At 41.5% G+C, this 27,544-nt stretch overlaps 1 protein-coding gene and 1 non-coding gene across 2 annotated transcripts in view; one reads left to right on the forward strand and one right to left on the reverse strand.

Annotated features, from left to right (window-relative positions):
- Nucleotides 1–27,544, reverse strand: part of WDFY2 (WD repeat and FYVE domain containing 2) — a 213,878-nt gene that overhangs the window by 120,088 nt on the left and 66,246 nt on the right. The window contains exon 2 of the mRNA XM_008152072.3: nt 6,884–6,951. Coding sequence (XP_008150294.2) covers nt 6,884–6,951 — 68 coding nt within the window. The remainder of the gene's footprint in view (nt 1–6,883; nt 6,952–27,544) is intronic.
- LOC114235343 (U6 spliceosomal RNA) lies at nt 22,153–22,255 on the forward strand. Its single transcript, XR_003621527.2, has one exon. It is a non-coding gene; the product is annotated as a U6 spliceosomal RNA (small nuclear RNA).

Here is a 27,544-nt window from a genome sequence, read left to right on the forward strand (position 1 = left end):
AGGACGGTGCTCAATTTAAAACTCATGAATTGTTTTTTTCTGGAATTTTCCATTTGATATTTTCAGACCATGTTTGACCACACTGACTGAAACCATGGAAAGTGAAACCACAGATAAAGGAGGACTACCGTACTCCAATCTTTTTTTTTTTTACATAATATATTTTTACTGATTTCAGAGAGGAAAGGAGAGGGAGAGAGAGATAGAAACATCAATGATGACAGAGAATCATCGATCAGCTGCCTCCTGCATGCCCCACTCTGGGGATCGAGCCCGCAACCCCAGACTTGTGCCCTGACCAGGAATCGAACCTGTGACCTCCTAGTTCACAGGTCAATGCTCAACCACTGAGCCACACTGCCGGGCTTTACTCCAATCTTAAACAATTCCTATCTTTGGGTGAATTTAATGTAAACAGCAAAACTATGTTCAAACTTCATCTCTGTATTTGTCTTACCTAAGATCACTTAATTAGTGCATTCCCTACCTCATTTCATGAAGAATTTGAAATGGCTTAAAAAAAACCAGATACAATAAAACCAAACACTAGGAATAAGCAAAAAGTCATGACTAAGAAAATACATAAGAACAGAAAGAAATTATAATATAGATCTCTTAGGAAACAAAATAGGTTTCACATTTCACATTATCCTTTAGAACCATGTACAGGTCCTTAGAACTGTTCCTCCAAACCTTTCACGTCATGGTAGATACAGAAAATTAGATTTGTATGCCACTGGAGTGAAAGAAGAGAATACTAGGGCCAAGATGACTAGATTACCCCTGCTCTGCTACAGGGATCAGTTCTCAGAGCCAGTAAGCCATTTGGGCCATCCTAGTATGTTGTAGTGTTCATGCTGGGAAGTTCCACCTTAGAGAAAGCAAAGGGTTTCTCACTCTCTTATTTGAAAAATATTACTGCTTAATGCTTCTCATCAAAAGGACACTGAGCATTATGGTAGACAATAACTTCAAAAATAGCAATAATGTCCACATCAGTCTGAGATGAGAGCATAATGAATGAAGGCATTTCTGCACAGGGCTAACACAGAGTGGGAAAAATCAAAATACAGATGAATAATCGAACTTCATGATGCCACCATAAATAGACTTTCAACCAGGCTTTAGATAAAAACTGGGAAGTAAACAGTTAAAAATTATGTTTTCCAGTGAGAACTAGAGTTCCTATACTTTAAAAGTTAACAGAGACACAGAAAACAGTGTGGTGGTTACCAGAAGGAAAGGGGTGGTGGGTGGTAGAGGGTAAAGGAGACCAAATATATGGTGACGGATGATAAATTAACTATGGGTGGTGGGTACAAAATGCAAAATACAGATCATGTATCATAGTAATGTACACTTGAAACCTTTACAACCCTATTAACCAATGTTACCCCAATAAATTTAATTTTAAAAAGAGAGAGAGAGAGCCCAGTCGAAGTGGCCCAGTGGTTGAGCATCAACCTATGAAGCAGGATGTCACAGTTTGATTCCCAGTCAGGGCACATGCACTGGTTGCGGCTGGATCCCCAGTAGGGGTCCTGTAGGAGGCAGCCAATCAATGATTCTCTCTCATCATTGATGTTTCTATCTCTCTCTCCCTCTTCCTTCCTCCCTGAAATCAATAAAAGTATTTTTTTAAAAAGAGAGAGAGATAAAATAAGTTAACTAAGTAAGTGGTAAAGTGACCAGACTTGTGTGAAAACTGAGAGGCCCAACCACTACTTCAGACTGGACAAACCATCCCCTCAGGCCACGGCAGAAAGCTGGAAATATGACAAAAGAGGTCATTTGATGGCTCTGTTAGGTGTGCCTTTTATCTGTAATTAATCTTTGAAAAACTGTCTTCTGTTTTGCTTTGGGAACAAAGTTATAAACACTTAGGAGCCAAAGTAAATTCCACCTGCCTGTCCTGGCAGCAACAGAACCCACAGAGGTTACCTATTATCCAACACACCCTAGTCCTGAGGCTTTGCCCCTCTTAACTTCCTATTCACTACATCACTGGCAGACGAGCTGTTTTACCTATGCTCTGTGCCCAACGGGAAAAGCTGGCAACAAAGGCCCAGACATGATACCTGATACTTTAACAGAGTAAGAAAAATCTCAAATACCTGCCACCCTGGCTCCTGCTTGAGATCTCTCCCCTTCATTCCTTTGTCTGACCTAGTTGGTAAAGTAAATCTAAAATATCCCAACCATGAAAATAGAAATGCCTGTGCTTTTCATGTGTATGTGTAGTGTGATGCAATGTGGTGATTGAAATGGTATGTATTAGATGCCTGAAACAAATAATCACACAAATGGACACAACAGAAACCTCAACTCTGTACCGTCATGAAGGCCCCTTTCTGGTTTCCAAACCCAGGCAGGTCCCAGGAGAGTAGATTGTAACTTGATCTTGTCATAGGCAATAACAGTACTATGACAAGATATGCCATATAGTACCACATATAGGTACTATGTGAGATATGCCAAGAGGATATATATATATTTTTAATATTTTTCATTGATTTTAGAGAGGGAGGAAGGGAGACAGAGAGAAACATTAATGAGAGAGAGAAACACCGATTGGTTGCCTTCTGCACACCCTCCCCTGGGATTGAGCCCGCAACCTGGGCATGTGCCCTGACCCAGAATCGAACTGTCGACCTCTTGGTGCATGGGTCACTCAACTACACCGGCTAGGCAAGAGGGTATTATTTTTAAAAATTTATCTTTATTGATGATTTTACTTTTTGAAAGAATATTCGATAAGGAAATGCTCTTACTTCTCACCCATCCATAAAAATCAGCATTTAGGAAACTATAAAACAGGTAACCAGTTACCCAAATTCTCTAAAGACAGCAGGGGTTTAAAATGGAATTTTTGTGACCATGTTTCCATTATGCCTACTTCCCGTGTTTTAACACTCACCGTGCATCATAGGTGGTACTTACTTTAGGTCTGCCTTCCCCACCATGAAGACAGGAATCATCTGCCATATTTAACCACCATATCCATGGTGTTTAGTACAGAAGAAACATTTAAAATCTGCTGAATGGGCTACCCACAGAAATTAAGAAAATAGGATAAATATTTCTTTATACTGTTCTTTACTTGCCCTCACTTTTCCCAGACTATTATCAGCTTAACATCACAGTGACAGCAACAGGGACATGGCTCAGTCCGTTCTCTCTAAGAATTATAGAGATCCAAGAAAAACTGAACAGAGGGGAGGAGGTATACTAATTCCAATCAGGGCTAGGCTGAGTCACATTCCTACAGTTGCAAGGAACAGAAACCCGCTGGAGAGAACTTAAGCACAAATGGGCAATATCCAGTAAGAGAGGGAGTATCTCTTGAACTCAAAGGAAGAAGCCAAGCCAGGTTTCTGGGGGTTAGGAGGATGATGAGGAAAACCTTCAGCATCACTGGCTCAGGATTATCTACCTGTGAACCAAGTAGTCCTTCCTTCCTTGTTCACACTTTCCTTTCAGCAAATCAGCTTTCACTGCTTCTTCAAGTACACAAATGCCTCACAGCTCTAGGGTATACATGTTCCCAGCTCAAGGAACCAGCCTACACTGAGACTAGCATTTCCTACTTGAAATTCTAAATTCCTGGGAAAATCAGATTGGCTCAGGGGCAAACAGCCTTAACCAGGCAAGTCTGGTTTCTCCTGGCTCCCTCCTACAGAGGACATGGGAGTTCCACAGAAAAGACAGGGAGGGTATGAGGACACTCCCAAAGCAATAGCTGTGTTTGCTATCAGGATGAGTTTACGCATCTTTCTTTTGTCTTCCACTCCCACAAGTTCACTCAGCCTTATCACACTGCCTTTTAGGCTCACTCACTGCCATCAAACTTAGCCTTCAGTAGTCATTCTTTCTCATCTAATGCCTTCTGTTTCCTTCTCTCCATTAAACTTCAAATTCTCAGTGCTACCCAGAACATGACAAATACTATATTTAAAAGATGTTTTAATGGCCCTAACCAGTTGGCTCAGTGGATAGAGCGTCGGCCTGCGGACTGAAAGGTCCCAGGTTCGATTCCGGTTGGGGGCATGTGCCTTGGTTGCGGGCACATCTCCAGAAGGGGGTGTGCAAGAGGCAGCTGATCGATGTTTCTCTCTCATCGATGTTTCTAACTCTCTGTCCCTCTCCCTTCCTCTCTGTAAAAAAATCAATAAAATATATTTTTAAAAAAAGATGTTTTAATGGACAAAATAAGCCATTATTTTATGTACAAGATATTTTGTTTTATTTGGATACCACTATAAACACACAATGTGGTCATGTCCACTGAGTGGTGTCCATATTACAGCATCCAAATATACTGTACCTTTTCACTTATTTTATAACTAATACCACATACCTGTCATTTAAGGATAATATTGACAAAAACACTTTTAAAAAGAAAGGACTGCAAAACAACTTGTTGGAAATTAAAAACTATTTCAGGTTTTCTAATTAACCAAAAATGTAGCATATTTCCTTATGCAATAAAATTATGCCTCTCTCAAGTTAAACAAAACTTAAATTCTTGCTCAGACATCAGTGACTATGTTATCTAAATGCATATGATTCCTAGGGACATAAAAGCAAATTTCTAACCAATTATAAAGAACACAGCCTTTTGTTATTTTATCTCTCCATGGTAATGGAACCATCCAACAAAAGATTATAGACATCATCTTGACCATATGTATGCCTTGTTCATCTACAAATCCTGGCACCTAGCTTGATGGTCTGTATTTAGTAGGTGCACAGTAAATGTTTGACTAGAATGTATACTTTTACCTATGTATTTGCAAATCAACACCACATATGCCCGAGGCTTTTCATGCGTTCATATAAATGTATAAATTGCCACAAGACAATCTTCTCAAACTGTAAGATGCTAGGGATCTTTTTAGAACACAGATTCTGATTCAGAAGATCAAGACCGAAACTCAGTATTTGCATTTCTAATAAGTTCTCAGGTGATCCTGATGCTGCTGGTCTACGGGCTCCATTTTAATGTCCAAGTAATCCCTTTCTACGCCTTATACTAGAACACCATGGGTAAAGTATGCAAATAATTAGAGGGTCCTTCTTCTCAAAGACTGTGCTCAGTCATTACGAAAATTACGATAATGTTCTCAGGGAAACTCATCTTTATTAACAGATTCAAGTCTTCAATAGTATTTATTTATTGAGCACGTATGCCAGGTGCAGAAGCTACAGCGGCCTTTTAGGCATTCTTGCAGACAACTTAATAAATGATGAAAATGCAACTCAAGGCTTCTTCTGTATTCTCAGTGATATTCAAATAAAGAGAGCATCAGAGAATGACACTTAAATGTGTATGAATGTATATATGGTAAGGGGTTCTATAAATTATTGCTTAGGATCCTATGCCATCATGAGGTTCCTATTAATGTTTATCTCAAGTACATTTCTTGCTTTCTATCCCAAGCCTTCACCATTCTGCCCAGGTCTGCCTCTCCTCTGCCTTCGCAGTCAAGGAAGTGACCAGTCTCTGGGATCAACTTCAATTTTTTGGATTATAGACCTTCCCCATCTCTTTCAGTGAGATGTTGTAACAAGTCTGATGAAAAAGCAAGACCATTATCAGACTGGTTCATACCATTTAAAAGTCAAGAAAAAATCAATCAGAGAATTCATTTCCCTTTCCATATACCTAAGTCCCCATTATCGCCTTTACATATAATGGTGTCTGCTGGAGGTACAATAGGTAAGGGACAAATGTAAGTACTCAGAATTACAAGAAGTTTCTTCTTCACTAATGTACTTTGTTCAACTCCGTGGTTATGACACAAAATTCTAGACACATAAAACCTCAGATAATTTCAAAATCACAGAAAGCCATTACATCCTTAATAATTCATTTGTTCATAATCAGGCAAATTGTTATTTATGTTATTACAGCATTCTTTTGCCAGAGGCATAAACATAATCACATCTACAATTTAGCATGAATTTACTTTAGTTATATTTTATAGCATATAGTTCTCAAACTGGGATACTTGTATCAAGAAAAAAGGTGCAAACTGTAGCAAGCCAGAGGGTATATGAGCCCGAACATCAAATCTGAGGGATTTTTCTAGGATGTCAATTTTAATTAAGATTTGAAAGAAGGGGAATAAGGGAAATGTTTACTAATATAATTGATGACGAATGTAAATAATGGTTTTACACTAAAGCAAACATGGAATAGGATGCCCAAACTTCATTAATTTTAATGATAAAATACTAACTGAAAAGAAAGTTCCTATTTTGGAGAGCTAGGTCTTCTCTCCCTACAAGGGAAATGTCTATCAGTGTAAGAATCTAAGAATCAGTCATATCTTTTTCTAAAGTATATTTGAAAGATTTGCTATTTATCAGTGTAAGGACATATTTCTCATTAAGATCTTGGGGAAATGAGGTTGACTTCCATTTAGATTGTTTCAATCCTAAGCAAATTCTTTTAAGAACTGAATGTTCAATGTTGAATGTCTTGAATTTTAACAAATAACATAACAACAATGCAAGGACAAATTTACTTCACAGATATAATCACTGGACAAAATTTTGAATTGTCTAAGGAAGTACTTTACAAAAAAGTTAAACAAAATGTCAGAGAACAGAGTGAGACTGCTGTAATCAGTCTATATGCTGTAGTCCTTCCACTAATCTCATTCAGAAACTATGCATATATAATCAATTTCAGAACAAATTTCTTATTTTACATACTGAGAGCTTTAGAAAATCTAAAGTGATTTACTATGGTACTTTCCATTGATAATCCCAACCTCAGGCATCACTACTCAAGAAGAAAATACAGAGAAGGCAATCTCAGAAGGAAGGGGAATTGAAATCAATGTTTAGTTTTTTAGACAGAAATCCAAATACTTACAAGGCATCACATGATATATGCTTGGCCAATATTGTCCACTATCTCTCTTTAACCATACGCGAACTGTCCTGTAACAAAAGAAAATGTGTTTTAAAATAAGTATTTTTAGTCATAGGAAAATTTTGATAAAAACCAAACCTGTTAATTATACACACATATACATATTTATATGAAACATCTTAACTATACATAATATATATCTTAACTATATAAAATATATACACATATATGTGAATATACCACATATGCCTCTCTAAAGATCCTAAATTTAAGGCTTGTATACATTAAGAATTATATATGACTCCTGAAATATCCCCCTATATGTCTATATGAGCACATGTAATGGTGATAATGAAAATTATTATTATTTTTGTTGTTGTTTTGCCTCTCCGTGCTTATGATTTTTCCCCCTTAGTCTGCTGGAAACATTCATGTGCCTGGGAGCTACTAGGTTTTACTACTGAAAGAAATGCAAGGAGATAAAATGAAGCAATATGCAGTATCTGACACACGGAGAAGGATTACATAGTAAATACATAGTAAATTACATAGTCTTACCGGCCAGGCCAGGCCAGGCCAGGCCACTGTCTTGAGAGACAGTTCTTCCAAGCATGGTCTGGCAATTGTAAACTCTAAGAATCACATTTCCTGAGCTAAAGAATCAGTCATTGGGCCCACCATGAAACAATGAAATCCCGTAGCAAAGGCTATGAGTGACATTCCAGGCCAGCTGGCCAGATAGAGAGCTCAGAGAGGAGGAGCAAAAGAAAGAAAGAAGTAGTCAAGAGTGGGCCATTGGGCTCTGACCAGTGGCCCCACCATGAGTTACATGAGCCATGACATCATATGCACAAGTCACCAAGGCAAACACAACTAAGAGGTAAAGGGACAGTGCTCCATAGACCACAGAAAGTAGCAGACATCAAAGAGAAATGAGCAGTTCTCCACTGCTAGTAGGTTATATATGTAACATATATGTTACACCTACACTCCATATTCTTAAATCATCCAGGATAAAAATAAGACAAAGAAAGTACATATTTTCCTCAGAGAGTTGAACACTACCTAAACAAACTACTTAAGTCTTCATACTACATAGACTAAGTTTTAAATACTTTAGATTTTTTCCCAATTAATCAGTAGGTCATCTATAAGAAATATTAGGAAAAAGACTAGATTGACTACAGACAAAATAAATGTCATTATCTCTGCATGAACACAAGATACAGTGTAGTGATATATAGTAACAATACAGATACTTACAAAATCCCATCCTTCTGCTCAACTATCTTAATTTTTAAGAAGGACAGGCATAATGGTAAATAATTTTAAAAAATTATTTGATACATATACTATTTATACACATATCAGTCCTCATTTAAATTATTTTTATAATATATGCCATTACATTTTAATATGGAGATTACCTCAACAAAAATGAATGCAGGAGTGACATCATAACTATGTCACAGTGGGAAGCTCCAGGAATCAGACCCTACACCAAATCAACTGTTGAGATGGCAAGAACTGTCAGAATCACTATTTCAAAAGTCTAGCCTGGCTGGCGTGACTCAGTAGTTAAGCTTCGACCTATGAACCAGGAGGTCATGGTTCGATTCCTAGTCAGGGCACATGTCTGGGTTGCAGGCTCGATCCCAGTGTGGGGCATGAAGGAGACAGCCAATTGATTCTCTCTAATCATTGAAGTTTCTGTCTCTCTCCCTTCCTCTCTGAAATCAATAAAAAATATTTAAGAACAAAACAAAAAACTCTAAAGTCTAGTTACATACTCGCAGGACACAAGGGAATGCTTGATGAAGTAAAAAGCTGGTATGTCAGTGAATTTCATGTTTTGCTAGTAGCTACCATCATGCATGCACTATTCCTGTAGCAGGCAGTTGTAGGGACAGTGGCCCATGTTCATAGTGGTTTGCTGATACCAAAGCGGGAACCCTGCCCTCACAAAATTTGGGGATGTGTGTTGTGATTTGCTGGCAGTTCACTGAAAGACTAGAGAAGAGACTGGCCATTGTTTGAATCCAGAAGGGCTGAAGGGCCCCAGGCAATGTCTGTCAAAAGAATTTAAATGGACAGAAAACCTTTATTTCCTTTATGAAATCCAGGTATTAAAGGAAATCAGCCCAGCCGGTTTGGTTCAGTGGACAGAGCATCAGCCTGAGGACCAAAAGGTACTGAGTTGGATTCTGGTCAAGGGCACCTACTGTGGTTGCAGGCTCCTCCCTAGTGTGGGCCCTGTTTGGGGCTCATGCAGGAGGCAACCAATCAATGTGTTTCTCTCACATAGATATTTCTCTTTGTCTTTCCTTCTCTCTTCCTCTCTCCCTAAAAAGCAATGGAAAAATATCCTCAGGTGAGGAGTAACAACAACAACATATCCTATATAATATAAGCCTAATATGCTAAGTGTCCAGTCGACCAGTCAGCCGTTCAAACAATCAAAGCTTAACATTTTGCACTCGGATGTCGAGTGTAACTTGACACGATTAGCATTAAATCCCGAGTAGAATAAAGGAATCGAGAAAAAAGCAAGCGAGTGCAAAGGGTTAATATGCTAATGATATGCTAAGGCCGCTCAACTGCTGGCTATGATATGCACTGACCACCAGGGGGCAGACAGTCGACCGGTCGCTATGACATGCACTAACCACCAAAGGGCAGATGCCCGGACTGGTAGGTTAGCTTGCTGCTGGGGTCCAGCCAATCGTGACTGAGCAAGATGGGCTAGACACTCCCTGGAGCCCTCCCAGGGTCCCTCCCCCACTGGCCAACCTCCTGCATCTCTCCCCAGCTCCGATCATGCACCAGTGGGGTCCCTTAGCCTGGCCTGTGCCCTCTCACAATCCGAGACCTTTTGGGGATGTCGGAGAGCTGGTTTCAACTTGATCCCACAGAGGGAGCACCACTCAGCCAGAAGCCGGGCTCACGGCTGGCAAACGCAGTGGCAGTGGCAGGAGCCTCTCCCACCCCCATGGCAGCGCTAGGGATGTCCGACTGACGGCTTCAGTCGGACATCCCCTGAGGGCTTCCGGACTGCAAGAGGTCACAGGTCAGGCTGAGGGGACACCCCTCTCCCCCGAGTGCAGGAATTTCATGCACCAGGCCTCTAGTGTGTGTATACACACACACACACACACACACACACACACACACACACACTCTAAATAAGTAAATAAATAAATAAATAAATAAATAAATCACTGGTGGAGGATTTCAAGGTGGTGGTGGACTAGGTCGAAGCTACACTCAACTCCCCCAGGATGAAACTGGAATTACAACTAAATTAAAGAACAGTCATCCTGAATAACTAACTGAAAACTAGCTGAAGAGGAGTCTTACAACCAAGGACTTATTGAAGAAGACACATTGAGACTGGTAGGAAAAGCAGAAATGAGAAAACGGCTGGCTCTGCTCCCACAGACAGCAGATGAGGTTCCAGAAAGATATCTCAGCTGTGGGAGGTTTCCCTGAGAAGAGTGGGGCCTAAACCAGAAACTGGGCTTCCCAGCTCAGAGCACCAGAGCCAGGAAGAGTCACCCATATAATATCTGGCTGTAAAAAGCAGTGGTATTTCTGTCCGCCAGGGAGCGTTAAAGACATAGGCACTCTCTTAAAGGGCCAACACACATAATTTTGTGCACAGCCACTCACCTTGGACTCTGGTGGGAGGGTGAAGTGGACTAGATGGCCCGAGGAGAGTCTGAGGTTTGTGGCTCTGGAGAGGGAGCAGAAGGGACAGACCCCAGAAATCCCTATGCTGAGTCATTTTTCCATACCACAGATGCCATCTTTCTGTGGTGGAGGACTCCCCTTCATGTGGCACCAGCTAAGCGGAAAGCAACTTCCCCACACTCTAGACTCCCTCTCAGCCTACCCTGTAGAGCTTAGGCCCTGCTGAGTAGTCAGCTGCCTTGGCCAGGTTGTAGAGGTCTGGGCAGATGCAGGGGGTGTCAGTGATGGAGTTGTCTGGCTTTGGAGAAGGGGCCATTACCTCCACTTTCCCATGAAGCTGACTGGAGCTTTCCCCTCAAGATATCCAATAGAACCACCCTCCTGGCTTCCAGCAGACTCAAGCTCAGAGATCTGGAGGCTCCACCCACCCAAATCCTAGTTGGTTTTACCCAGCCAAGGTGGGACAAAGTCCAGGAAAGACTGAGTCATAAGGCTCTGGGGCCAGGACCACATGCACCACCTCCCTGGAAGCCTGACTAGCACCTCTCCCTCATGGGAGATCCACTAGCACCATCCTCCCCATTCAGCCAGAGGCTCTTTGCATTGACTGAGCCTAACAAGCAGCCGGCAGGTGGAGGCAGGTGGATGTGGATATCAGGGTGCCTTGGAACTTTTGCTGACCTGCCCCTGGACCCAGTATTAGAAAAAAAGAGCATTTGTGTGTAGCTTGGTCCTTTGAAAATGCACCAAGCCAAGCAATGGCAGCCACAAACTCTGGACCACTTTGTAGCTCCAAACAGGTTTCTGAGGGCCAAGCACAGACAGCATCTGACATTGGCCTGCACCAGAGTCCTTCCTAAGACACTCAGAAAGAACACACGCAGTTGCCAATTTCAGACAGCATCAGAGCAGCATCCATTAACTTCACAAACAGCATATCCAAAAGGAGATCTCACCAGACACCAGACTCTGCTGTAGTGAATTCTGCTTCATGGTGTCACAACCTGCAGAGCAGCTTGCGTGCCGTGGTTGGGGTTGAGCCTCACACAAAGCCAGCCTAGGGGTCAACCCCATGCAGGAAGTGACAAATAGCAATCAATACTCAATTACAATAGGAGGGGCCATATAAGCCACAAGAGAGACATTCCTAGAGCACTCAACTCAGGTGATCAATGGGAGTGCACCATTACGTACCACAGGACACCTATGATATACGGAAACCCACGAAACACTGGGAGTCATAGCAGATCTAACTACTACATAGAAACAAACACAAAGAGGCAACCAAAACACAGAGACAAAGAAACACTCACCAAATGAAGAAAACAGAACTCTCCAGAAAAAGAGCTAAATGAAATGGAGGCAAGCAATTAATCAGATACAGTGTTCAAACTAAGGGTTATAAGGATGCTCAAGGACTTAGTGAGAACCACAAGAGCATGGAAAAGGGCATAGAAAACATTTTTTAAAAAAGAACCAGAAAGAAGTGAAGAATAAAATATCTGATATCAAGAATACACTAGGTTGCATGAAGCAGCGAATCGAATCAGTGATTTGGAAGACAAGGTAGAAAAAACACCCAATTGGAAAAGCAAAATAAAAAAAGAATTAAAAATAATGAGGATAGTTTACAGAACCACTGGAAGAATATGAAGCACAACAACATCTGCATCATAGGGTTACAGAAGGAGAACAGAAAGAGTAATGAACTGAGAACTTATTTGAAGAAATAATGACTGAAAATGTCCCTAACTGGTTGAAGGAAGAAGACACACAAGTCCAAGAAGTGCAGAGAGTCCCAAACAATATAAACCCAAAGAGACCCATACCAAGACACATCATAATTAAAATGTCAAAGATTAAAGATAAAAAGAAAAATTTAAAAGCCATGAGAGAAAGACAGTTACCTACAAGGGAGCTCCCATAAGACTGTCACCTAATTTCTCAATAGAAACATTTCAGGCCTGAAGTGATTAGCATGAAATATTCAAAGTGATGAAAAACAAGAACCTACAACCAAGACTACATTCTCCATCAAAAATATCATTTAAAACTAATGGAGAGCCCTAGCCAATGTGGCATCTGAATGGGACAGAAAGAAGTAAAACTGTCATTATTTGCAGATAACATGATACTTCATATAGAGAACCCTAACAATTCCACCAAAAACTACTAGAACTGATAAATGAATTTGGTAAAGTAGGATATAAAATAAATATTCAGAAATCAGTTGCATTTTTATACATCAATAATGAATAGTCAGAAAGGGAACCTAAGAAAATAATCCCACTCACAATTGCTTTAAAAAAAAAAAATACCGAGGAAAATTTTGACCAAGGAAGTAAAAGATCAGTACTGGGAAAACTATCTATACATATAAAAGCCTAAGCGACCGAACGACCAAACAGACTGGTCAACCTGTCATTATGATGCGCACTGACCACCAGAGAACAGACGTTCAACACACAGGATTGGGCTCCCCCCTGTCTGGATTGGGCCTGCAGGGATTGCAAGAGAGCATAGGCCAGGCCGAGAGACCCCCACTGGTGCATGAATCCGTGCACCAGGCCTCTAATAAAATAATAAAAAAGAAACTGAAGAAGATACAAATAAGTGAAAGCATACACCATGTTTATGGATAGGAAGAATTAACATCATTAAAATGTTATCCAAAACAATCTACAGATTCAGTGCAATTCCTATCAAGATGCCAACAGCATATTTCACATAACTAGAACACATATTCGAAAACTTTATATGGACCATAATAGACCCCGAATAGCCACAGCAGTCTTAAGAAAAAAGATCAAAGTTGGAGGTATCATGTTAACCGATATCAAACTATACTACAAACAGCATGGTACTGGCATAAAACTATACTCTAAACAGCATGGTTCTGGCATAAAAATAGGCATATAGATTAATGGAACAGAATAGAGAGCGCAGAAATAAACCCATGCCTTTATAGTCAAATAATATTTGATAAAGAAGGCAAAAACATACAATGGGGTAAAGAAAGTCTATTCAATAAATGGTGCTGAGAAAATTGGACAGATAGGTGGAAAGGAAGGAAGGAAGGAAGGAAGGAAGGAAGGAAGGAAGGAAGGAAGGAAGGAAGGAAGGAAGGAAGGAAGGAAGGAAGGAAGGAAGGAAGGAAGGAAGGAGACCATCTTCTTACACCATACAAAAGAATAAACTCAAAATGTATTAAAGACTTAAGTGTTAGATTCGAAACCATAAAAATACTAGAAGAAAACAGGCAGTAAAATCTCAGACATTTCTCCTAGCAATATTTTTTCTTATATCTCGCCTCAGGCAAGGAAAACAAAAAAACTTTTTAATGGGACTATGTCAAACTAAAATGTTTTTGCACAGCAAAGGAAAACACCAACAAAATGAAAAGACAAACCACTGAATGGAAGAACATACTTGCTGACATATCTGATAAGGGATTAATATTCAAAATTTGCAAAGAACTTATAAAACTCGACATTAAAATAAAAAAATCCAATTAAGAAATGAGCAAAGGATCAGAATAGACAGTTGTCCAAAGAGGACATACAGATGGCCAATAGATTTATGAAATGATGCTCAATGTCACTAATCATCAAAGAAATGCAAATTAAAAACAATGAGATATCATCTCACTCATGTCCAAATGGTACCATCAATAAATCAACAAACAACAAGTATTGGCAAGAATGTGGAAAAAGGAAAGCCTCATGCACTGTTGGTGGGGATGCAGATTGATGCAGCCACTGTAGAAAGCAGCATGGAGTTAAGTCAAATAATTAAAAATTGAATTGTCACCCTAGCCAATTTGGCTTAGTTGGTAGGGCATTGGCACATGGACTGAAGGGTCCTGGGTTTGATTCCAGTCAAGGGCACGTACCTCAGTTGTAGGCTTGATCCCTGGCCTGGGTAGGGGTGTATGTGGGAGGCAACCAATCAATGTGTCTCTCTCACATCGATGTTTCTCTCTCTCTGTCCCTCCTCCTCCCTTCCACTCTTTCTAAGAATCAATGAAAAATATCCTCGGTGAGGATTAACACACAAAAATATAACTCAGCCTTATAACTCAGCAATTCCACTTCTGGGACTACATCCAAAGAAACCCAAAACACTAATTCAAAAGAATGTATGCATCCCTATGTTCATAGCAGCATTTTTTCCAATAGCCAAGATTTGGGAGCCGCCAAGTGTCCATCAGTAGAGGTGTGGATAAAAAACCTGTGGTATATTTATATAATGGAATACTACTCAAATGCAAAAAAAAAAAGAATGAAATCTTACCTTTTGCGACAGTGTGGATAGACCTGGAGAGTATTATGCTAAGTGAAATAAGCTAGTCAGAGAATTATAAGAAGCATGTGATTTTATTTATATGTGGAAACTAATGAACAAAATAAATTAGAAACAGACTCATAGATACAGAGAACAGAATGACAGCTGTCAGAGGGAAGGGCAGTTGGGGGGCTGGGTGAAAAAGGTGAACGGATTAAGCAAAGAAAAAAAAAAACTCATAGGCATAGAGTTTTGGTAATTACCAGAGAAATAGTATGGTAATTACCAGAGAAAGAGTATTGGGAAGAGGTAAAGAGGGTAATGGGGAGATAAATGGTATGGAAGGAGGCTTGACTTGGGGTGGTGAACTACAACATACAGATGATGCATTATAGAACTGACATATGAAACATATAATTTTATTAATAAATGTCACCCTAATCCTACCTAATAATAGACAAATATGCAAATTGACTGCACCTTCGCTACACCCAAGCCACGCCCACCAGCCAAGCCAACAAAGATGGAGGCTAATTTGCATATCAAGACAGCATAGAAAGAAGCCAAGAGCTGCAGAAGGGAGCAAAGCTGCAGAGAAGCAAGCAAGCCGGGGGGAGGAGAAGGGAGGAGCGGAGACGGGGCCGGGGGAGAAGGGAAAAGCAGGCTGGCTGGCGGAGAAGGCGGGGCGGGGGAGAAGGGAGGAGCGCAGGCGGGGCCGGGGGAGAAGGGAAAAGCAGGCGGGCTGGCGGAGAAGGCGGGGCGGGGGAGAAGGGAGGAGCGCAGGCGGGGCCGGGGGAGAAGGGAAGAGCAGAGGCGGGGCCAGGGGAGAGGGAAGAAGAGCGGGCAGGCTGGCGGAGAAGGGAGAAAAGCAGGGGGGCTGGCGGAGAAGGCGGGGTGGGGGACAAGGGAGGAAAGCAGGCAGGGCAGGGTAGAGTGCAGCAGGAAACCCTATTGCAGGATTTTTCCTGCAACGGGAACGCTAGTAATTTAATAAATTTTTTTGAAAAGAGGTGAAATACAAGAAAGCTAGAGGAGCTATCCTAATAACACACAAAATGTTTTTAAGTCAAAAATTGTTACAAGAGATAAAGAAGGACACTGTGTATTGACAAAACATCCAATTCATCAAGAAGCTACTATAACTGTAAATATGTATGTGCCAAAAAACAGAGTAAAAAATGGTATCAAGTAAACATTGACAAATTGAAAAGAGAAATCAATAGTTCTTCAATAATGATTGGATACTTCAATACACCATTTTCAATAATGAACAGAACATCTAGACAGAAGATCAAAAAGGAAATAGATGACTTGACTATAAACCACCTAGACATAACAGACATAGAGAACACTCCACCCAATGAAAGCAGAACACACTTTTTTCTGAAGTGCACATGCAACATTCTCCAGAACAGGCCATATGTTAAGCCATAAAACAATTCTCAATATACTTCAAAAGAATGAAATCATAGAAAATATCCTCTCCAACCACAAATAAATGAAACACTATAATCAATGAGGGAAACTGGAAAAATCACAAATATGTAGAAATTAAACATCATAACCTTAAACAACTAATGAATAAAAGAGAACTCATTAGGAAAACTAGAACATACTTTGAGATAAAAGAAAATAAAAACACAACATCTATATATATAAAAGCCTAAGCGACCGTTCTACCGTTCAACTGGTAGCTATGACATGCACTGACCAGCAGGGGGCAGACACTCTGACCTGTAGATTAGCTTGCTGCTGGGGTCCGGCCAATCAGGACTGGGCCAGATGGGCCAGACACGCCCTGGAGCCCTCCCGTGGTCCTTCCCCGGCCCCAATCGTGCACCGGTAGGGTCCCTCGGCCTGGCCTGCACCCTCTCACAACCTGGAACCCCTCGGGGGATGTCCATAGGCCAGGCCAAAGGACCCCACTGGTGCACAAATTCGTGCACCAGGCCTCTAGTGTATACATATAATGACCATTCAAAAGAATGAAGTACTGATATATGTTAAATTTTGATGAATCTCAAAAACATTATGCTAAATAAAAGCAGCCAGATTTTTTAAAAATCACATATTGGATGATTCCTTTAATATGAAAGGTCCTGAATTGACAAATCCATAGGGACAGAAAGCAGTTTAGAGGTTGCCAAGGGATGAAGGTAGGGATGGATGGGGAGTGATTACTTAATGGGTAATAAAGTGTTCTTCTGGGGTGATGAAAAAGTTTTTAAACTAGAGAGCTGGTGGTTGCACAACCATGAATGCATGCACTAAACATCAAGATGAATTATACACTTTAAAGTGGTTAATTGTATGTTATTATAAATTTCAGCACAATAAAAATTTTAAAAGAATAATCAATAAAGGCTTTGCCTAAAGTTGAGGAAATCATTTTCAGTGATGTGACAACAAGCTTGACAAAAGCCAATGCACTGAAGATGGCAGAGATGAAAGCCAGAAAGAGCCAGGCCTCAATAACAACACTGATCAAACAATCTTTAGACTAACTTTAGACTTGTTTGTGAAATAATTTTATCTCCTTTTACCTTAAGCCACTGTTAGGTAGATTTTGTTACCAGGATCTGAATAAATGTTAACTGATAGAGAAGGTAAAGGAAAGGAGTGTCTTTCCTTAAGTTTTGGGTTTTTCCAAATACACAGATGATGCTGTCGATTCACTGAGATGAGGAATACTGAAAAAAGACTAGATTATGGGTGAGAGTCATTAGTTCACTTTTTAACATTTATATTGGATGTGTCTTTGACTGAGTTCCTAATTAATGAAAAATGAGAATTATAATTACAACCTATTATGTGAAGTAGTTGTGAAGATTAAATAGAACATTTAAAACTAAAGGAGAGTTTGGATTGGGCCTTCAGGGATTGCAAGAGAGCACAGGCACACAGCAAGCATTCAATTTTTGCCAACAAATATCATTGTCATTATCATCACTATTGTTTAAAAATGAATTAATCAGCCAAAGCATGGGAAAATCCAAGATCCAATACTTTTCCTGCTTTGTCAACATATTGAACACTTTAATCCTTGATATAAGGTATTTTATACTCAATCTATAAAGGTGTCCTATTAATTATTTATCCATTCCTTTATGCATTTCATTAACATGTACTGAGACATCTGTGATGTCCCAGGCATTGTGCAGGAGTTCTATGTGGACAGATAAGTAAACATATCATTAAAAGATTAGAGATAAGGGATTAGAGATAAAAGCTGTGAGCTATTATATATCTATGTAAGGCCATGTAGGAAAGGTAGGGAAGGGCATAAGGATTAGGAAGCAATGACTCTGGAGGGATGGCATTACCTATTTCATTTATTTCCTTCACTGCACTCGCCACAATCTATTATGTGATCTACATGCATGTAAACGTAATTATTATCTGATTCTCCCACTAGAAAATAAGCATGAGGACAAAGACTGTCTACCCAGAACTTGGCAGAGTGTATGGTATATGGAAAATATATGAAAAATACTTGTTGGATGAATAAAAGTAGGTGTTAGTCCAAGGTAGCAGAGACTGCTGGTTGCCTACACGAAATACATCTCTTCTTCCTCCTTTACAGCAGTTAAATTACAAGATGATATATATATATATATATATATGAGACATGTGATATACATGATGTACCTGACATGCACGATATACATGATATATGATACATGTCACTTTATAATTTCTACATCTGAAAGATGAGCATTGATTCATCTAACATCACAGTAGTATAACAACCTATGTGCACATAGCTCCACATGTAATTGCCATTCAAATGATCTACAGTTACATATTTATGATATTGATATACACTGAGTGGCCAGATTATTATGATCTCTGAACACATAATAATCTGGCCACTCAGTGTATATCCTATATAATAAAAGGCTAATATGCAAATTGTCCCCTCGACCAGGAGTTCAACCTGCAGGCAGGCCGGCCAACCGCCCATGTCCCCTCCCCCAGGCCAGGCTGGCTGGACCCCACCCATGCATGAATTCATGCACCAGGCCTCTAATATATCCTATCTAATAAAAGAGAAATATGCAAATTGACCGTACCTCTGCTACGCCCACAAGCCATGCCCACCAGCCAATTAGGAGCGAGTATGCAAATTAACCCAAAAAATATGGCAGCAGCCATGGAGCTGGAGCAAGCAGGAGGCTTGGGTTGCCCCCAGCGATGGAGGAAGACTAGCTTCCCACCCACCCTGGCTGGTCCTGGCCTCTGCTCAAGGCTACAAAGTTTCAATTATAGAAGATAAATAAATCCCAGATACCAGGGTCTCCACTTGGGTCACCGGGGGGGCGTGGCCGGCCTGCAAACCACCACAGGCCCCTCGCCCAGGCCACCTCATGCCCCAAGGGAACCCCCACCCTGATCCAGGACACCCTTCAGGGCAAACCAGCCAGCCCCCACCCATGCACCAGACTTCTATCCTATCTAATAAAAGAGTAATATGCAAATTGACCATCACTCCAACACAAGATGGCTGCCCCCATGTGGTCAAAGATGGCTGCCCCCATGTGTACACAGATGGCCACCACAAGATGGCCAGCAGGGGAGGGTAGTTGGGAGGAACCAGGCCTGCAAGGGAGGACAGTTGGGGGCAATCAAGCCTGCAGGGGAGGGCAGTTAGGGGTGACCAGGCAGGCAGAGGAGGGAAGTTAGGGGCAACTGGGCCTGCAGGGAAGGGCAGTTGTGGGGGACCCAGGCCTGCAGGGGAGAGCAGTTAGCGGGGACCAGGCCTGTAGGGGAGGGCAGTTAGGGGTGACCAGGCCTGCAGTGGAGGGTAGTTAGGGGTGACCAGGCCTGCAGGGGAGGGCACTGGGGGCAATCAGGCTGGCAGGGGAGCAGTTAGGCATCTATCAGGCTGGCAGGGGAGCTGGCAGGCAGAAGCGGTTAGGGGCAATCAGGAAGGCAGGCAGGCAAGCAGTTGGGAGCCAGCAGTCCTGGATTGTGAGAGGGCAGTCAGACATCCCTTGAGGAGTCCCAGATTGGAGAGGGTCAGGCTGGGCTGAGGGACACCACCCCCCCCCCCCCACCAGTGCACACATTTCATGCACCGGGCCTCTAATACACACATACACACACACACACACACACACACACACACACACACTGAGTGGCCAGATAATTATGCGTTCAGAGGTCATAATAATCTGGCCACTCAGTGTATATATACATACATATGAATATGTGTCTTACTAGCTGTACCCAGCCACGTGTGCTATGGTTCAGTCTGGTTAAATGGAAAAGAAAGAAAAGAGAAGGCTCACGTTTCTAATATGTTTAATTGCACAATGCTTGTGGGTATACAATATTTTTTGTTGTTCCTTTGTCTGTGCAAATATAGAGATTGTCTGGTTTGCCGACTCTAGAACACGCAACATATAATTGTCCATGTGAGAAGCAATCCCTGTCTAGATCTAAACCGCACAATTCTAAAGATTGGCCCTGAGCTTTGTTGATGGTGATTGCAAACGCCAATCGAATTGGGAACTGCAATCTCTTAAATTGAAATGGTGTATCCATTGGAATCATAGGAATGCGAGGAATGAGGACAACTTCACCTTTGAAAGGTCCTGTCAAGATTGTTGCTTCTACGACGTTGCTCATTAATTTTTTTACTGCAAGCCGCGTGCCGTGGCAAAGCTTTGGCTGGTTGATATTTCGCAACATGATAATTGGCACGCCAATTTTCAATTGCAGTACTTGCAGTGGCATCCCTGGCAGATCGAGTGAATTCAAAAATTCTGTTCGATAATTAACCGCTTCATCTGCTTCCACAACAGTGTCGGTGGACTTGTATGTGACTGCTTCGCTTTAAATGTTAGACTGAATAATATTTTTAAGTTCATAGGCGTCTTTGTTCTTGGCCGCAAGAATAGCTCGTTCACTCAGCCAATCGTGATCTTATAATTGGTTTGAATATTGGGAAATACTTTTTCAACCAATTCTTCTTTTGATGTCACTAAATTGCAGAAGTTATGAGGCAATGAAATTCGTCCTGAGGTCAGATCAACTGGCACCTTTCCGTTCCCAATTTCCAGCAATTGATGTGAGAATATCTCAGCTGATGGATCGTTTTGCAGCTGGACACGCATATTTGTAGTTAATTTTAACGTCTTTACGTGTCGCCACAAAGTAGAGTATTTCAGGCAAGCATTTATTTCATCCGCTGGTGTCGATCGAGGAATTACAGGTAATGTTTGCCTGAAATCTCCTGCAAGCAATATTAATGTGTTCCCAAATGGTCTGATGTTTCCACGCAAATCTTGCAATGATAGATCAAGAGCCTCGAGCGATTTTTTGTGCATCATTGTGCATTCATCCCAAACAATAAGTTTGCATTTCTGCAATACTTTTGCCATGCCAGATGCTTTGGAAATGTTGCATGTGGGAGTTTCAATGAATTGCATGTTCAATGGCAATTTCAAAGCGGAATGAGCAGTTCTTCCACCTGGTAGCAATGTTGCAGCTATTCCGGAAGACGTAAGAGCTAAGGCTATGTCATTTTGGGATCAAATTGCTGCCAGAATCAATCTAATTAGGAACATTTTACCAGTTCCTCCTGGCGCATCTAAGAAGAAGATTTCTCCAACCCCGTTATTGACAGTTTGCATTATTTGATCATAAATGCCTTTTTGTTAGCTTAGGAATATTTGATTGCACATACGACAAAAGATCACTCATGTTGGATTTTGTTCACGACGCAATTCTACATCGAACGAAGCAACAGCAGATCGATTTGGTGATGGCATTCCCAATTGATTGAGAACTTTGTTCGCGATTTCTAAGCACAAATCTTCAATCATTATCAACATTGAAATGGAATCGTAAAATATTTAGTATAGTGTGTGTTGCTTTTACGTCCAACAGATGGCGCTGTTTTTCAAAAAAAGCATGTTTTTACCTGTCACAGGTGTGACATCTATATAATAGTAGGTATAAGGTACATAATAACACGCGTGTATTTGAATGCAACGTTGTGTCAAAATTTCAAAGCAATCGGTGAAGAACTTTCGGGGATTTAAGATTTTGAACAAACGAACATTTACATTTTTATTTATATAGAAGATATACAGAGTATTTCCAAAAATGTATACAAACTTCAAATAATTATTAATTCCAATGGGTTAAATCTGAAAAGAAAGAAACATCAATTGAGCTATACAGTATGTATACATTTTTGGGGACACCCTATATATTAGTGTATATAAATATACTAAAATATACATTAGTGTTTCTAAAAATCCCAGTAAAGAAAGTACGCCTCATGCTTGCTTGCGCAACACATATACTAAAATTGAAATGATACAAAGAAAATTAGCACAGCCTGTGCTCAAGGATGATGCACAAATTTGTGAAGCGTTACGCATAAATATAACTAGTGCAGGTTTGTTTTAATTTGTTTTCTTAATCCTCACTTAAGGATGCTTCCACTGATTTTCCCTTTCTTTCTTTCTTTTTATATATAAAGAGAAACACCGATGTGAGAGAGAAACATCATTCAGTTGCCTCTGTATGCCCCCCTACCGGGGATCAAACCCAGAATCTAGGTATGTGCCTTGACCAGGAATCGAACTCCCCACCTTTTTGTGTACACAGATGAACACCCCAATCAACTCAGCCACCCAGTCAGTGCTGCTTTAAGATTTTTAAAAACTAGTTATATAGGTCAAAAGAGTGGCAGGATAATATTAATTTTGAATTTTAATAATAGTAAAATTTTTTTCTATAGAAATAGCCCCTGAAACACTTTGCCTATACATTTCATCCCTAAAATAGCCCTAAGAAACAAAATCATCCTTTAGAGGTGAAAATCTAAGGCCCATAGAACTTAAGTAATTTGCCCTAACTACTGATGCTCACTAGTTACATTTTAAATTCAGTGCTCTTCTTTCCTGGCCAGTGTAGCTCAGTTGGTTGGAACACATAGTCCCACACACCAACAGGTGGGTGGTTCAATTCCCGGTCAGGGCACATACCCAAGTTGTGGGTTTGAAATCTGGTCAGGGCATGTTCAGGAGGCAACTGATTAATGTTTCTCTCTTGCTCAAACCAATTTTTAAAAAAGAAAGAAAAAGAATCTCTTTAAAAAATAAAATAAATAAGCATACTACCTTCCTTACACCAACATTAGAACAACATTAGAACAATTGATAAATTTTACAATCTATAAAAATTTCAAGAAAAGTATCTGTTCCCTTAACTTTAGATGTATAATGGAAATTTTAAAAAGAAAAAAGGTATTACATCCGAGAGGTCAAATATACAATTGGGATGGCTGGAATTTCCTAGATAAATGTAAATTCCAGTATACAAAGCATGTAAGTATTAATTTTTCTTAAAATCATATTTAAAAAGCAAAACAAAAAGCTTTTAATAATGAGTGAAAATCTTTTTCCTTAAAAGAAATTTCAGAAAAAAACACAGCTGTGATTAAGAGTCATCGTGAAGCCAGTAGAGGTCAGTGTATTGGAGAAGAAAAATGCAGACCAAGCTGAAATGCAGGGCAACTACATTCACCCCCGACACAAAGCCTGACAGGACCACATACAATGCACTGCCCACCTTGTGTGGTCCTGTTTTCTTCTCCCCGCCTCATCCTCTCCCTCAAGAAACAGGAGAGCTGGGAGAGAGAAGCAATGCTCACTTCAAAAACAGGAAGGCAAGGTAAGCCAGTGGCTGGGCTATTTTGAAAACAGCATAATCTTATTGTGTTGGACCCAGCTGACTACATGTCAACAAGTAAAAAAATTACTTTTAAATATTAGCCTTAAATATTAGTCCTTAAACCTAAAAAAGTTTCCCTTTTTTTCCAAGGTAAAAATAGATCAATTGTAGCATTTATCAAATCTCCACTATGATCCGAGCTGGTTTGCTCTTTCATTGAGCTCTAAATAAAATCAGAGAAGGAATCACATTTTATCATACTTGGCATCTACCCAGGGCCAAGCCCCACACCATGTCCAAAAGTGGTGCTCATTGTTTGTGACAGATCAAAAGAATCAGTCAAAAATCCCTCTCTAGACAGCATGGAGGTCCCTGGAGAGTATTATGCTAAGCGAAATAAGCCAGTCAGAGAAAGACAAAGTATCACATGATCTCACTCATCTGTGGAATCTAGTCAACAAATAAACTGATGAACAAAATACATCCAGAGACACAGAAGCATGGAACAGATTGTCGAATCTCAGTGGGAAGGAGGGGATTGGTAGGTGGTGGGAAGAGATCAACCAAAGAACTTGTATGAATATATGCATAACTCGTGGGCAGACAATAGGGCAGTGAAGGCCTGGGGCAGGCTAGAAGGGGTCAATGCGGGGGGGGGGGGGGGGGAATGGAACATATGTAATACTTTCAACAATAAAGATGTTTTTTTAAAAATCCCTCTCTATAGTCACTCACCTCCCATCTGTCCACTATCAGGAAGTTCTCTAATTACATCTGCACAGAGGCCTTGTGCAGACATGGCAGCAAAGAAACTGGGCTGACACCAAAATATCTTTACACTGTGCTGGGTAGGATAATGGGAAGGAACTATAAAGCCTTTATTCTACGGCCCTGGCCGGGTTGGCTCAGTGGATAGAGCGTCGGCCTGCGGACTCAAGGGTCCCAGGTTCGATTCCGGTCAAGGGCATGTACCTTGGTTGCGGGCACATCCCCAGTGGGGGGTGTGCAGGAGGCAGCTAATCGATGCTTCTCTCTCATCGATGTTTCTAACTCTTCTATCCCTCTTCCTTCCTCTCTGTAAAAAAGTCAATAAAATATATTTCAATAAAGCCTTTATTCTACAGCTCCAGTATCTATTTCATCCCTAAAGAAATAAGAAAGGGAATGATATTACCATGCTATTTCCCATTCCACCCCAACTCCCTCTAAGGAACTGAATCTAGTGCCTCCCTAAGCTACAATCTTAACTAGAATGGGTATATCTTCCTTCCAGGCAGCCCTCAGCCCAGTAGCCGACATGGCCTGGGCTAGGAAATGTTAGAGAAAGCTTCCCAGAGGTGATGGTGTCGGAAATACAGGATAAGGAGGCACTTACCAGAGGAAAGGAGGAAAGGGAGAGGTAGCATGTTCCTATCAGGAAAGAGCAAGCAGGGAGGGGGCAAGGTGGTAACAATGAGAATCAAGCTGGACAAAGCAGCAGGCAGGGGGCCACCTAGGGCCACGTAGGGCTTTCTATGTCAGGATTTTACTTTGAGGACAATGCGGAGCTGCTAGAGGATAAGCAGCCACTCATAAAACCATAATTTTGTTTGTTTGGGAGAAGCCTGTGAAGGGCACTAGAGTTTGCCATCCCAAAATATGCCTTTTGAGACAGTGAATATTTTAAGCTGGTTATTTTTCAGAAACAAAAGACTCAGAAAGAACCTTTGACCCTCCCCCTTTACCTGCCTCAAGGAATTCAGATAAACCTGCTTCAGGAAGGAAACTTTAGCATATTCGCCTCAGAATCTGTGAATTAAGTGTGGCAGACAGGAAGGATCCAAGCAAGTTTGTTGGTTTGATTTCCATGTTTGCTCTTTCTCATCAGCCTGTGAATTGCCTACTTTCCCTTTGAAGTCCCAGACCCCTACTTCCCTCTCCTTTGTCCAGAAGGGCATACAAGGCTCAACTGCCCAATGTGCCTTCATATCTCATATCCTTATGGAAGCTCCATATGTATATACATAATAAATCTGGTCATTTTCTCCTGTTAATTTGATTATTAGTCCAGCAGAAGAAGTTAGAAATGTGGGAGGAAAATTATTTTTTCTGCCCTTACACCTGGAATAAGCCTCATTACCCTGAAGTAACCGGGACAATGATGTAGGTAGTAAACCAGACAAAAAAGAATGAGGCCTAGAAGAAAGAGGACACATATTAGAGCATTTAAAAAGAAGAAGCCTCTGGACTTGGGGCTGATTGGAAGTAGGGTGCTGCGTGCCATTCATCAATAAGTGAGTTTTTTGGAAGACAATGTTGACTTCATTTGCACTTGCAGAGTTTGGAGATGATCCAGTTAGGGCTGTCAAGGATTGAACTACCTACTTGAAGTCCAGCAGCAAGACCTGAGCTGAAAATTAAGATGTGAGAGACACCAGCACATAAGCAATAGCTAAGTCATTGGTGAATAAGTATAAAAGAGGACTGGTAAGATTGAAGACTCATGTGGTACCTGGCATTAATAGCCTCTGTTGTTGCATTTCATTACTGTTTAAGGTTCTTCCATGTCTAGTGTCTTAGCTACTCCTAAAAGAGTGCTGCAACAGGCCCATTTTCCAGGTCGGAAGGATCCAAAATAGTGGTGGACTAGGTAGATGTTACACTCCTCCCAAAACCAAACTAGAATTACAACTAAAATATAGAACAATAAACCTGATTAACCAACTGAAGACTAGCTGAATAGAAGTCATATAACCAAGGATTTATGGAAGAAGCCATATCAAGACTAGTGGGAAAGGTGGAGGTGTGAAAAGAGCTGGCCTCACTCCCATGGATGTGAGATTCCAGAGGGACATCTCAGCTGCAAAGGCTCCCCCTAAGGACTGTAAGGTCTCAACCCCCTACGGACTCTCCAGCCCAGAGCACCAGAGCCGGGAAGGCACATAACATCTGGCTGAGAAAGTCAGTGGGAATTCTGTATGCCAGGGAGAGACAGAAGTCTGCTAGGGAAACAGGTACCCTCCTAAAGAGTCAATGCACAGAGGACGGGAGAACGGACTGCAGTTGAGTAAAGAGACTGGGGTTTGTGGCTCTAGGGAGAGAGCTAATGGGACAGCTGCTGGGACTCCTGTGCTGAGTCACTCTTCTGTACCACAGACTTCATCTTTCCTGAGTGGAACACTCCCCTCCTTATAGCATCAGCCTAGGGGAATGCAATAGCCCCACCCTCTGGACTCCCTGCTGAGAAGTCAGCTACTAGGGACAGGGCAGAGAGATATAGGCAGACTCAGGGGGTGTCAGTGACTGAGTGGTGTGGCTTTGGAGTGGGGGCCATTCGCCCCACTTTTTCATGAACCTGACTGGCTTATGCCCTCAAACCCCACCTTCTGTTCTCCAGGCCCCACCCTGCTAAGGTCAGGGAAGAATCTGGGGCAAACTGATTTGTGTGGCTCTGGGTCAGGGGCCACTCCTCCCACCTTCCCCCAAGCATCACTGGCACCTTCCCCTCACAGAGATCCCCTGGCCCCATCCTCCCAACTCACAGCAGCTCCACACTGTTGAGCAAGGGATCCAGGCAAATTCTTGGACAGAGTTATGTGATTTTAGAACGGGGGACATTTTCCCCTCTCACTCCCAAGCAGTGCAGAGCCCTCTCTTCAGGCTGCCAAATCTTGGGACTGTTTGGGCTTGATAGACTCTGCTCAACCTGGCAACTCAACCTGACAACTCCCTGAGACCCTACCCCACCACAGAGGTCTGTGGACCCTTGGCGGGTGACAGGTAGACCTGGGACCTTTGCTGAAGGGCCTCAGACCCATCACTGGCGCTGAGTTTGAACCTGTATCAATCTGGTGAACACCACTCACCCCTACCTGGTGCCTCACTGGGAACCTACCTTATGCAATTCATGAGGTGGTACCGCATACCACCAGAGGCTCTTTCAGCAACTGAGCAGGTAGAGGCCGGTGAAAGCAGACTTCAGGGTGTCTTGGGACTTTTGCTGACCTGCTCCTGGGC

Source organism: Eptesicus fuscus, chromosome 8, assembly GCF_027574615.1.
Source record: "Eptesicus fuscus isolate TK198812 chromosome 8, DD_ASM_mEF_20220401, whole genome shotgun sequence".
NCBI classification, from domain to species: Eukaryota; Metazoa; Chordata; class Mammalia; order Chiroptera; family Vespertilionidae; genus Eptesicus; species Eptesicus fuscus.